The 12,980-nt window shown below is 54.1% G+C and overlaps 2 protein-coding genes across 3 annotated transcripts; both read left to right on the top strand.

Moving 5' to 3' along the window:
• The first annotated feature begins 25 nt into the window (after positions 1 to 25).
• On the top strand, positions 26 to 5,814 carry FDX2 (ferredoxin 2). Its single transcript, XM_034946488.4, has 5 exons — positions 26 to 191; positions 284 to 338; positions 551 to 657; positions 5,092 to 5,179; positions 5,389 to 5,814. The coding sequence occupies exons 1-5, from the start codon at positions 38 to 40 to the stop codon at positions 5,543 to 5,545; spliced, it is 561 nt and encodes a 186-aa protein (XP_034802379.1). The 5' UTR covers positions 26 to 37; the 3' UTR covers positions 5,546 to 5,814.
• A 155-nt stretch (positions 5,815 to 5,969) lies between these two features.
• ZGLP1 (zinc finger GATA like protein 1) lies at positions 5,970 to 11,249 on the top strand. 2 transcript variants are annotated; one of them, XM_055103452.3, is made up of 5 exons: positions 5,970 to 6,464; positions 6,573 to 7,836; positions 10,094 to 10,200; positions 10,563 to 10,656; positions 10,838 to 11,249. In XM_055103452.3, exons 2-5 carry the CDS (start codon positions 7,340 to 7,342, stop codon positions 10,953 to 10,955), a joined length of 816 nt encoding a protein of 271 aa, XP_054959427.1. In that variant the 5' UTR covers positions 5,970 to 6,464; positions 6,573 to 7,339; the 3' UTR covers positions 10,956 to 11,249. The 2 variants fall into 2 exon arrangements, with proteins under 2 accessions (XP_054959427.1, XP_034802377.1); XM_034946486.4 differs by having other exon boundaries at positions 5,970 to 6,672; positions 7,471 to 7,836.
• Positions 11,250 to 12,980: the final 1,731 nt, after the last annotated feature.

Here is a 12,980-nt window from a genome sequence, read left to right as displayed (position 1 = left end):
CCCTGGCGCGGCGCATGCTCAGTCGGTGAGTCACGTGATGCATGTCATGGCCGCCTCCATGGCCCGGGGAGGCGTGAGTGCCAGGGTTCTGCTGCAGGCTGCCAGGGACACCTGGTGGAACAGACCTGGGGGCACTTCGGGGTCGGGGGAGGGGGTGGCGCCGGGGACAACCAGAAAGTTTCAAGCGACAGGTACCTGGGGCGCCCGGGGCGGGCAGCGTTAATCCGTCAGATGCCGGCGGGGCGGGGCTCGGCGCAGCCGCTCACCGAACCGTGTTTTCCAGGCTCGCGCCCGGCGGGAGAGGAGGACGCGGGCGGCCCGGAGCGGCCCGGGGACGTGTGAGTGCAGGGGGCCAAGTCCCCCATTCCTCATCCCACGGAATTCCTCTGGTCCCCATCTTGCCCTGTAGCTTCATCTCGAGGTCCCCCTTCTGCTTTGCCCTATTCAGTACCTGTGCGTCAAGCCTCAATTCCTACTTCCTAACCCTAGATTCTACCCGGGCCCTGAGCCCATCATCCAGTTCGGCATTCGCACTTCCATCTGTCCCCAGGGTGAACGTGGTGTTCGTAGACCGCTCAGGCCAGCGGATCCCAGTGAGTGGCAGAGTCGGGGACAATGTTCTTCACCTGGCCCAGCGCCACGGGGTGGACCTGGAAGGTAGGAACCGGGCAGAGGGAATTAAGGAGGTCCTTATCCATTTGTCCAAAAAAAAAAAAAAAAAAAAAAAAACCCACAAATCAGGTGTGTCTATTCACGTCTTTTTCCCACCAAATATAGACTAAAATCCAAACCCCTCACCACGGCCTCATCTGTTGCCAAGCTCTTATGTATTAAGCATTTATTAGAGATCACTAGGACTCCTGGCTCCCAGGATTTTGTGTTCTCTTCCCCCTTCCTCCCTGTATTCTAGCCACATTGGCTTTCTTTTTGTTGTTGTTGTTTTGAGATGGAGTTTCACTCTTGTTGCCCAGGCTGGAGTGCAATGGCTTACTGCACCTCAGCTCACTGCAACCTCCACCTCCCGGGTTCAAGCGTTTCTCCTGCCCCAGCCTCCAGACTAGCTGGGATTACAGGCACCCACCACCAAGCCCAGCTAATTTTTGTATTTTTAGTAGAGACGGGGTTTCACCACATTGGCCAGGCTGGTCTCAAACTCCTGAAAGGCGATCAACCTGCCTCAGCCTCCCAAAATGCTGGGATTACAGGCATGAGCCACCGCGCCCAGCCCACACTGGCTTTCTTGTGGTTCCTCAAACAACCAAGCTCATTCCTGCTTCGGGGCCTTTACATTTGCTGTTCCCTCTGTCTGAAGTGCTTTCCCAGCAAACATTCTGGCTCTTTCTCATCCTTCAGACCTCAGTGTAAATGTCATGTCCCTAACAATCCCATTCCCCTCAGCCCAGCTGAAGTACCCATGCCCTAGTTACTCTGTCTTATCAGTGTGATATGATATATAGCACTTCTCACTTTTTTTTTTTTCAAGAGACGGAGCCTTGCTGTGTCGCCAATGCTGGAGTGCCATGATGCAATCATACCTCACTGCAGCCTTGAACTCCTGGGTTCAAGTGATCCTCCCACCTCAGCCTCCCAAGTAGCTGGGATTATAGGCACAAGCCACAATAACAGGCTGTTTTGTTTCCTACTTTGTCATCTGTCCCCCAGTGAGATTGGTGACCCATGTTCTTATTCATGCTTATCTGTTGCCTGTCAGGATGTAACAGATGTTTGATAATTTGTTGAGAGAAAAATAATAATAGAAATTTCTTGTCCAGGCGCAGTGGCTCATGCCTGTAATCCCAACACTTTGGGAGGCCGAGGCAGGCGACTCACTTGAGGACAGGAGTTTGAGACTAGTCTGGCCAACATGGCGAAACCCTGTCTCTACAAGAAACACAAAAATTAGCTGGGCGTGGTGGCACATGCATATAATCCCAGCTACTTGGGAGGCTGAGGCACAAGAATCACTTGAACTTGGGAGGCAGAGGTTGCAGTGAGCCAAGATGGCACCACTGCACTCCAGGCTGCGTGACAGAGCGGGACTCTGTCTCAAAAAAAAAAAAAAAAAGGCCAGGCACGGTGGCTCACGCCTGTAATCCCAGCACTTTGGGAGGCCGAGGGGGGCGGATCACGAGGTCAGGAGATAGAGACCATCTTGGCTAAAACGGTGAAACCCCGTCTCTACTAAAAATACAAAAAATTAGGTGGGCGTGGTGGCGGGCGCCTGTAGTCCCAGCTACTCGGGAGGCTGAGGCAGGAGAATGGCATGAACCCGGGAGGCGGAGCTTGCAGTGAGCCGAGATCACGCCACTGCACTCCAGCCTGGGCGACAGAGCGAGACTCTGTCTCAAAAAAAAAAAAAAAAAAAAAAAAAAATATATATATATATATATATATATATATGTCTTTAACCATGTTAATAAATATTCACTGACTGAATCTTCATGACAACTTGAGTAGTAGAGACTGTTATTCCCTATTATAGATGAGGAAACTAAACCCCAGGTTAAGTAGACCTGGTCTAAGGGCAAGTGAGTGACAATACTAGACTCACCAGTCCATTGTAGCCACTAATCTGTGCTGCCTTTCTATGAATACCTACTGCGCGTCAGGCAGCAATATACAAAACAAATAAGGCCTCTGTCATCTCACACCCATTTTGGTCTAATAGGGACAATAATCCCACAGGTAAATACATAATTATGACCAACTTGGGAAGGGTTGTCTGGAAGAAAATATACAGGGTTTGCTTTTGGGATGAATATATCAGGGATCCTGATTTTATCATTAAAGGGGAAGATATGTTGGGAGGGGTTATGAAAGGCCTACCTAAAGTTCTGTTCTGGAATCCAGCGACCAATAGTCTAGGACAGGGATTGGAATGTGAGATAGATTTATTTATTCATTTATTTATTTGAGACAGAGTCTCGCTTTATCACCCAGGCTGGAGTGCAATGGCATGATCTTGGCTTACTGCAACCTCTACCTCCAGGGTTCAAGTGATTCTCCTGCCTTAGCCTCCCGAGTAGCTGGGATTACAGGCAACTGCCACCATGCCCGGCTAAGTTTTTGTATTTTTAATAGAGATGGGGTTTCGCCATGTTGGCCAGGGTGGTCTCAAACTCCTGACCACAGTTGATCTGCCTGCCTTGGCGTCCCAAAGTGCTGGGATTACAGATATGAGCCACTGTGCCGGGCTAGTAGAGGTAAGTGGCCTGGCAAGGTGTGGTGGCTCACGCCTGTAATCCCAGCACTTTGGGAGGCTGAGGCGAGCGGATCACGAGGTCAGAAGATCAAGACCATCCTGGCTAACACGGTGAAACCCCGTCTCTACTAAAAATACAAAAACAAAATTAGCCAGGCATGGTGGCAGGCGCCTGTAGTCCCAGCTACTCTGGGAGGCAGAGGCAGGAGAATGGCGTGAATCCGGGAAGCGGAGCTTGTAGTGAGCCGAGATCGCGCCACTGCAGTCCAGCCTGGGCAACAGAGCGGGACTCCATCTCTAAGAAAAAAATTACAAAGGAAAACAAAGGAATGAATGAGGGGGATGGGGGAACTGCAAGACTAAGTGAAGGAGTTTGGATTTTATTCTGAGTGTGAAAACCCTTTGGAAAGTTTTAGGCCAGGAAGGACATGATCCCCAAGCACCGGTCTCTGTGATCAGAGGATGTGGGGGTGTGACCAAGGGCAGGTGGTCAGCAGAAAACTTCAGGTTCTGTCTCTTTCAACCCTAATTCCTGGTCTGGTGCAGTGGCATATGCCTGTAGTCCCAGCATTTTGGGAAGCCAAGGCAGGCAGATTGCTTGAGCTTAGGAGTTTGAGACCAGCCTGGGCCACATGGTGAACCTCGTCTCTACAAAAAAAAACATGGCCAGGTGCGGTGGCTCACACCTGTAATCCCAGCACTTAGGGAGGCCAAGATAGGTGGATCACCTGAGGTCAGGAGTTCAAGACCAGCCTGGCCAGCATGGCAAAACCCCATCTCTACTAAAAATACAAAATTAGCTGGGCGTGATGGTGGGCGCCTGTAATCCCAGCTACTTGGGAGGCTGAGGCAGGAGAATCACTTGAACCTAGGAGGCAGAGCTTGCATTGAGCCGAGATCATACCATTGCACTCCAGCCTGGGCAAAGAGAGCGAAACTCCACCTCAAAAAAAAAAAAAAAATTAGCCAGGTGTGGTGGTGCGCACATGTAGTCCCAGCTCCTCGGGAGGCTGGGGTGGGAGGATCGCTTGAGCCGGGAGGTTGAGGCAGTAAGCTATGACTGAGCCACGGCACTCCAGGCTGGGCAACAGAGTGAGACCCTGTCTCAAAAAAAAAAAAAAAAAAAAATCCTGGCCGGGTGCAGTGGCTCACGCCTGTAATCCCAGCACTTTGGGAGGCTGAGGCGGGCAGATCATGAGGTCAGGAGATCAAGACCATCCTGGCTAACATGGTGAAACCCCAGCTCTACTAAAAAAAATATTAAAAAATTAGCCAGGCGTGGTGGCAGGCACCTGTAGTCCCAGCTACTTGGGAGGCTGAGGCATGAGAATGGCGTGAACCCGGGAGGCAGAGCTTGCAGTGGGCCGAGATCGCACCACTGCACTCCAGCCTGGGCAACAGAACAAGACTCCATCTCAAAAAAAAAAAAAAAAAAATCCTAATGCCTGATTCCTTCCCCCACCACACTGACTGCTGAGTCAGCCGGTCCATCCTCCAAGAGCAGCGGAGAGGTGGGGACACATTAGCCCAGCACAGTGATAGGGTCACAGCAAGGGCTCACAGGCTGCGGGGAGCCTGCCTGGCCTTTCCCCTCTCAGCTACCTGGCAGCCAAGTCCCTGCTCCTTAATGGTTCTGCATCTCAGCCTGCTAGGGAGTCCCTGGGAAATGGGGCCTCCCGGATGTCTGTTTGTAAACCCTACACACTGGGGAACAGCTAGCTGAGGACATTGAGGACATGACACAGTGCCTGGTACACACAGTGGAGCTGCAGGCCCAGGAGGGAGACGTGAGGCACGTGGTGGAAGAGAGATCTACTCTACGCCGTTCGCATAGCAGCCCCTTCCTGACTCTGCCACTCACCTGCGCCCCCTTCACTTCCCACCCCTAGGGGCCTGTGAAGCCTCCCTGGCCTGCTCCACCTGCCATGTGTACGTGAGTGAAGACCACCTGGATCTCCTGCCTCCTCCCGAGGAGAGGTGAGTGGGTCAGCCCTGTCTAGCTGGCAGCTTCACCCTGGAGCATTCAGCAGCCCCCACCATCCTCCCCACTTCCAGTTCCTGGAAGGGGAGCTGCCTCCCCCACCACTACCCCCTGCGTTCAGTCAGCTTCCTCCCTCCCCCACCTCTGGCCCCCACCCACCCAGCTAGCTTGCCCTCGGCTAACACTGCCCGTGTCACCACCCCAGGGAAGACGACATGCTAGACATGGCCCCCCTCCTCCAGGAGAACTCGCGGCTGGGCTGCCAGATTGTGCTGACACCGGAGCTGGAAGGAGCGGAATTCACCCTGCCCAAGATCACCAGGAACTTCTACGTGGATGGCCATGTCCCCAAGCCCCACTGACATGAACACCTGGACCATTCCACATTGCCATGGCCCCAGGGCCCAGATTGAGGGAATAGCCAGGTGCCAGCCCTGCCCAGAGTGCGGACAGGCCCGGGAGAGACGTGGAAGCCCCCGTGAAGGACAACACCCCTGCTTGGGAGAGAGTCCCATGTCCAGGCTCTGGTGGGGACAGGGCCCCTAGTGGGGTGGCCTTCCCCAGGCCCCTGAGAATCAGGGTTTGAGTAGGAGTGGACTCATATTGGAGCTGCAATAAATCGATAACACAGGCCCCAGCATGTTGAGTGTCCTTGGGGGACAGATCTGGGGTCTACAGGTGGCTCACACCTGTAATCCTAGCACTTTGGGAGGCCAAGATGGGAGGATCACTTGAGGCCAGGAGCTTAAGACCATCCTGGGCAACATGGCGAGACCTCGTCTCTATAAAAACTGTAAAAAAGCGTGGAGTGGTGGTAAGTGCCTGTAGTCCCAGCTACTCGGGAGACTGAGGTGGGAGGATCACTTGAGCCCAGGGGATTTAGGCTGCAGTGGAGCGGTGATCAGGCCATTCCACTCCAGCCTGGGTGACAGAGTGAGGCCCTGTCTCAAAAAAAAAAAAAAAAAAAACACGACACCTGCATCAGCTGTGCTGGGCCCCCAGTTCTCTTTTCCCTCTGGGATCTAAGATGCCGCTGAGGATCCAAGGCAGAGGCCTGGGAGCCCCCATTTCCGAGGGGGAGGGCTAGCGTGGAAGGCCCCGCCCCGGCAGCTGCGGAGGGATTTGGTGGGGTCCAGGCCGCCCTTGCCACGCAGGGGTGCGCGGATGACCTGAAAAAAGCCAGAAAGAGGAAAGGCGCCGCCGAGGCAGGTCGCTCTCAGCTGGGGCTCATCGCATCCTCTACCAAGAGCGCTCCCACCACACAGGTCCCGCCCCTCCCAGGTGGGTTTCATCGGGTGGGCCCAGCGGAACAGGGCCGGGTGAAATTAGGGAGGGGGCTGGGCTGGGGCGCAATGGAGGCCGAGCCAATCCCGGACTCCTCAATGCCAGCAAAGCTGCTGGCGCCGCCCTGTCTGAACCTGGAGCCGCTGGGAGGATCCCCCTCCCAGGAGAAGCCGAGGACCCCAGGATGCTGCAGAATCAGTGAGAGGTGCGTAAGGCCAAACCCCATTCCCCGGACCCCGCTAGCACTTCACCACCTGGCTCAGTGATCAAGGGGTCATGACCTCTCTTTGCTGGGGTTCTCGAGAAGTGGCAATTTTATAATAGTTACTGAAACTTACAAAGAGGTTCTGGTGCCCAGAGACACTTGGGGTCATCTAGGGATCAGAGGCCATGCAATTCCATGTCTCTGGGGCTGATGTAGGCACTCCCCAGGGATCATCCAGGGGTTATGGAGGGCAACTCAATAATAATGAAAATGATAAAAATCGTAATCATATTATGGCAAGCCAGCGGCGTGGTGGCGCGTGCCTGTAAGTCCCAGCTACTCGGGAGGCTGAGGCGGAAGGATCGCTCGAGCCCAGGAGTTCTAGGCTGCACTGAGTCCTGATCACGCCCCTGCACTCCAGGCGGGGGTACAGAGTGAGGCTCGGTCTCTAAAAGAAACACAAAGAAAAAAAGTAACCTTTTTCTCGATCCTGCAGCCAGAGGCTTGAAATCCTGCCTCGGTCACCTAGGGCGGTCCCTGCCTGGGTGATCTACGGGTGCCGTGAGGGGTTGATTGATGTGGAGGGCTGGGCGTGCCTGGGAGGCCCACAGTGGGCGAGGTGAGTTGCAATTACTGCAACTCTTAAACCTTCCACCCAGAGTTAGAAATGACTGAACCTCAGGTGGGGTGTGTAGCCTGTCCAAGGGTACACAAAGAGCCGGCCCAAGTTGGAACCCCCTGGCCGGCTAAACCCAGGAGTCACCCAAGAAAACGTGACCCCACTGCCCTTCTCCCCAGGTCCCTCTGGCCTGCATGCCAGGACTCGGTCACCGCCCTGTGCTTCCTCCAAGAGACAGTGGAGAGGCTGGGTCAGTCCCCTGCCCAGGACACCCCGGTCCTGGGGCCTTGCTGGGACCCGATGGCTCTGGGGACTCAGGGCCGCCTGCTGCTGGACAGGGATTCCAAGGACACACAGACCAGGATCAGCCAAAAGGGCCGCCGTCTGCAGCGCCTGGGGACTCCCTCGGCCCCACCCCAGAGAAGGCCCCGGAAGCAGCTGAACCCCTGCCGGGGCACCGAGAGAGTGGACCCCGGGTTCGAGGGGGTGACTCTGAAGTTTCAGATAAAGCCGGACTCCAGCCTGCAGATCATCCCCACGTACAGGTAGGGGCCGGCTGGGGCCAGGCCGCCCTTTCTCCCAGCTACAACGCAAACACCAGTGTGGGAGGTAGGGGTGCTCCCTGGCGTCGGTGTGGACCCTCACCTGTGCTCTACGTTACACGTGGCCCAGTCTCTGGTTGACAACTTGAGCTGGTGCCAGATACAGTCCTGCCGCTCCTGACTCAGTGGCTCCCCACTCCCAGTGTGAGACCTGGTCTCTTTAGGAATCAGGCCTGGCCTTGCTTAGGCTGCAGCTGCAGCTGCGGCTGCGGTGATTTTTCCCAATAATGCTAACAGCTACTATTTGTTGGTAGTGACAACAATAAGAGGTTAACAGGCAGTATTTTATGTGTATGGGCTCATTCAAAAGCCTGGGGAGGCCGGGCACAGTGGCTCACGCCTATAATCCCATCACTTTGGGAGGCCAAGGCGAGCAGATCACCTGAAGTCAGGAGTTTGAGATCAGCCTGGCCAACATAGTGAAACCCCATCTCTACTAAAAATACAAAAAATTAGCTGGGCGTTGTAGTGGGTGCCTGTAATCCCAGCTGCTCAGGAGGCTGAGGCAGGAGAATCGCTTGAACTCAGGAGGTGAAGTCTTCAGTAAGCAGAGATAGCGCCACCTCACTCCAGCCTGAGCCACAGAGCGGGACTCAGTCTCAAAAAAAAAGAACTAGCTGGGAATGGTAATGGACACCTGTAATCCCAGCTACTTGGGAGGCTGAGGCAGGAGAATCGCTTGAACCCAGGAGGTGGAGGTTGCACTGAGCAGAGATGGCACCACTGCACTCCAGCCTGGGTGACAGAGCAAGACTCCATCCGCTTAAAAAAAAAAAAAAAAAAAAAAGCTTTGGGAAGCTGGGCCTGGTGGCTCACACCTGTAATCCCAGCACTTTGGGAGGCCAAGGTGGGAGGATTGCATGAGCCCAGGAGTTCAAGACCAGCCTGGCCAACATAGTATGACCCCCATCTCTAATTTTTACCTATTTATTGTTATTATAAAAATTATAATTATGACTTTTTTAATCATGCTGCCAAAACAATAATTTTTTTTTTTTTTTTTTTTTTTGTTGAGATGGAGTTGCACTCTGTCATTCAGGCTGGAGTGCAATGACACAATCTCGGCTCACTGCAACCTCTGCCTCCCGGATTCAAACGATTCTCCTGCCTCAGCCTCTGGAGTAGCTGGGATTACAGGCGCCCGCTACCACGCCTGGCTAATTTTTGTATTTTTAGTAGAGATGGGGTTTCGCCATGTTGGCCGGGATGGTCTCGATCTCTTGACCTCAGATGATCCATCTGCCTTGCCCTCCCAAAGTGTTGGGATTACAGGAGTGAGCCACCACCATGCCTGGCTGCTTTTTTTTGCTTTTGTTTGTTTGTTTGTTTTTGAGACAGGGTCTTGCTCTGTCACCCAGGCTGGAGTGCAGTGGCGCAATCATGGCTCACTGCAGCCTGGACCTCCCAGGCCCAAGCCATCCTCCCTTCTCAGCCTCCCAACTAGCTGGGAGTGCAGGCCTGCACCACCACTCCTGGCTATTTTTTTTGTTTGTAGAGATGGGGTCTCCCTATATTGCCCAGACTCCCATCTCTTTTTAAAAATCAATAAATCAAATTTTCAAAGAAAAAAAACCTGTTGTGTTGGGAAGCCCATTTTACAGATGAGGAAACTGAGGCACAGAGTAGGAGATAATGTGTCCAGGCTCACACAGCAAGGACATGGAGAACTGGGATTGGAACCTGGCAGGCTGTCCCTGTGCTTACTATTTTTCAAATAATAATAATAATAATTAGGTCGGGCACGGTAGCTCATGCCTGTAATCCCTGCACTTTGGGAGGCCGAGGTGGGTGGATCACTTGAGGTCAGGAGTTCGAGACCAGCCTGGCCAACATGGTGAAACCCCGTCTGTACTAAAAATATAAAAATTAGCTGGGCGTGGTGTCGCGCGCCTGTAGTCCCAGCTGCTCGGGAGGCTGAGGCACAAGAATTGCTTGAACCCGGGAGGTGGAGGTTGTAGTGAGCTGAGATGACACCACTACACTCCAGCCTGGGCAACAGAGCGAGACTCCATCTGCAAAAATAATAATAATAATAATAATAATAATAATATTACTAATGAGAGGCAAAGCCAGGCCATTCAGATATTAGTTGCCTCCTCGGGGGATGGCTGATACCTTGATACTAAATCTTCATTTCAGAGGGCTGTTGGGGACAAGCTACGGATCCCCCCCCAGTGCTAATACCTTGTCTGCCCCACAGCCTGCCCTGCAGTAGCCGTTCTCAGGAATCCCCTGCAGATGCTGTTGGGGGCCCTGCAGCCCACCCAGGAGGCACCGAGGCCCACTCAGCAGGCAGCGAGGCCCTGGGTGAGTCCTGAAAACCCAAGAGCTATAAATATTTTGGGGGCCAATTTCCTGTCTTCCCTGCCTTTCTCCCTGCCCCCACCTTCTCCATCTTGCTTCCCCATTTAGAGCCCTCAGGGAGGAGTCACAGCACCCCCCTCCACTTGGGCTGAGTCACCCCCACCCCCAGCTTCCTCCTCTGCGGAATGCTGCCATCTGTCTCCCTTCCTGGCTTTGCTGTGGCTTAGAGCTGGCAACTCCCAGGGCTGATCCAGAGCTAGGTGGGGCCTTTACTGAGACCCCCACAAAATGCCAGACTCCGCACAGGCATCCCGAGCTCACATGCATGGCCTCTGACCCCTGCCCTTTGACCTCTGACCCTTCAGAGCCCCGGCGCTGTGCTTCCTGTCGGACCCAGAGGACCCCGCTCTGGAGAGACGCTGAAGATGGGACCCCTCTCTGCAACGCCTGTGGGATCAGGTCCTTAGAATGGAGGAGGGAGTTGGGGCGGGGGTCCCCAAATCAGTCCACGTGTAACCAGGATGGCCTGTGGGGAAAGCAAAAAGCAAAACACCTACCTCTTGGGAAAAGTGGTTTCCTTGTGGCGGTTTCCGGGCCCCCACTGCATCCTAAATGGCAGTTTCTTGTCCCCCAACCCTAGGTACAAGAAATACGGCACTCGCTGCTCCAGCTGCTGGCTGGTGCCCAGGAAAAATGTCCAGCCCAAGAGGCTATGTGGCAGATGTGGAGTGTCCCTGGACCCTATTCAGGAAGGTTAAACCCAGCTTCACCCTGCAGAGCTGCTGCTTCTGCCTCCGTTTCACCAGTGGGAGAATGGGCAGAAGCAGCTCTCCTAGGAGGATTGGGGAAAGAGCCGGCCTGCCTCCTCTCTGCCATCTCCAGATTCAAGGATCCCGGGGGAAGACCCAGGCCTCAGGTGGCAGAGCCTGCTAGGGGTCACCAGCCCCTTCTCCAGTCAGCCTTGGCCGAGGCCCCCTCAGGAGACGCTCTCAGGAAGGATGAGCATTGTTAAAGCAGGGACAATAAAGTACAGAGATATGCCGAGAGAAAAAGCCTGTGATTTGGGATCCCGCTTCCTGTGCCCCTGTGCCAGCCCAGGAAGGTGGACAGGTGTTTTCTCGTTGGGGTTGTGAGGGGCGTGCACACACGTGCGCATGCACAGAGACACAGTCTTATCCACAGGCAGCAGCCCCCGCACAGGGAATTAGCCACATTTACCACAAGTCCCATGCAGGGAAACAGCCACTACCCACAGACACACACAACAGACACAGAAAGACACACACAAGCAGGGTGCAGTGGCTCACGCCTGTAATCCCAACACTTTGGGAGGCTGAGGCAGGAGGATTGCTTGAGGCCACGAGTTTGAGACCAGCCTGGGCAACATAGTGAGACCCTGTTATGTACAGAAGGGAAAAAAAAAGACACATGTCTAGCCAGGCACAGTGGCTCATTTCTGTAATCCCAGCACTTTGGGAGGCTGATGCAGGTGGATCACCTGAGGTCAGGAGGTCGAGACCAGCCTGGCCAACATGATGAAACTAAATGATGCAAAACTAAATATGTCTCTACTAAATATGCAAAAATTAGCCAGGTGTGGTAGCATGTACCTGTAATCCGAGCTACTTGGGAGGCTGAGGCAGGAGAATCGCTTGAACCTGGGAGGTAGAGGTTGCAATGAGCCAAGATCGTGCCACTGCACTCCAGCCTGGGTGACAGAGCGAGACTCTATCTCAAAAAAGACACATGCAAGACAGCCGTGCGTGCTGACAGACACATCAGCAGAGACACACGTCGACAGGGATATGCTGACACGTAGCTGAGTCACACACAGATTCAGCCCACACAGGACACATGCACAAGACACACATAAAACACACAAGTAGATGGCACACACTAGCAGCATATACCAGTGGATCCTTCATCTGTCACCCAACCCCTGCCTGCAGTGTGTCACTCTCCTTAGCCCCTGCTGTGTCCCCTACCCCCTTTTAAGATCTCCCTAATCCAGCCAAAATGTGTCTCCCAGGCCTGAAGTCAAAAGCCCCAAGTCAGAGGCATCTTTCAGCAGGCGGGACACACAGGCCACCAGCACTCACAGGGAGGGAGGGAGGATGGAGAGTCAAGACTGGTGGCGGGCTGGGCATGGTGGCTCACACCTGTAATCCCAACACTTCAGAAGGCAGAGGTGGGAGGATCGCTTGAGCCCAGGAGTTTGAGACCAGCCTGGGTAACACAGTGAGACCCCGTCTCTACCAAAAAATCAAAAAATGAGCCAGGGGTGGTGGTGCGTGCCTGTAGTGCCAGCTACTCAGGACACTGAGGTGGGAGGATCACTTGAGCCCTGGAGGTCAAGACTGCAGTGAACCGTGATCGTACCACTGTACTCCAGCCTGGGTAATAGAGGGAGACTTGGGGAAAAAAAAAAAAAAAGATGGGTAGGGTGGGCATGGTCCTTGCTGTGGGCGTGAGTGAGCCACAAAGCCACACACCCTTATGAGATCCTCTTTGTCTCTCCTGGGCAGCCTTGAATGGGAGAACTGGAGTCCAGATTCCTCTGCCCTCAGATCCCTGAATTATTTGATCTTACCCTTCCTTGGCCTGAGACACCCTCCCTCCACATCTCCCCATGGCTGACACCTTCTAATCGCTTGAGGAGGCCTGGCCCCAACATCAGCTCTTCAGAGAAGCCTTCCTTGACCACTCAGACTAAAATAGACACCTCCCCGGACTCAGGCCGGGTGTGGTGGCTCACACCTGTAATCCCAGCACTCAGGGAGGCT

This window comes from Pan paniscus, chromosome 20 (genome assembly GCF_029289425.2).
Source record: "Pan paniscus chromosome 20, NHGRI_mPanPan1-v2.0_pri, whole genome shotgun sequence".
NCBI classification, from domain to species: Eukaryota; Metazoa; Chordata; class Mammalia; order Primates; family Hominidae; genus Pan; species Pan paniscus.
This window is presented reverse-complemented; position numbering and strand designations above follow the sequence as displayed.

Excerpts from the sequence above, each read along its gene's own strand:
- ZGLP1 (XM_034946486.4), top strand. The coding sequence starts at position 6,536 with ATGGAGGCCGAGCCAATCCCGGACTCCTCAATGCCAGCAAAGCTGCTG. Across the intron at positions 6,673-7,470 it reads TGCTGCAGAATCAGTGAGAG|GTCCCTCTGGCCTGCATGCC; the intron begins GTGCGTAAGGCC and ends CCTTCTCCCCAG. Across the intron at positions 10,657-10,837 it reads TGCAACGCCTGTGGGATCAG|GTACAAGAAATACGGCACTC; the intron begins GTCCTTAGAATG and ends CCCCAACCCTAG.
- FDX2 (XM_034946488.4), top strand. The coding sequence starts at position 38 with ATGCATGTCATGGCCGCCTCCATGGCCCGGGGAGGCGTGAGTGCCAGG. Across the intron at positions 192-283 it reads CAGAAAGTTTCAAGCGACAG|GCTCGCGCCCGGCGGGAGAG; the intron begins GTACCTGGGGCG and ends CGTGTTTTCCAG. Across the intron at positions 658-5,091 it reads CCACGGGGTGGACCTGGAAG|GGGCCTGTGAAGCCTCCCTG; the intron begins GTAGGAACCGGG and ends TCCCACCCCTAG.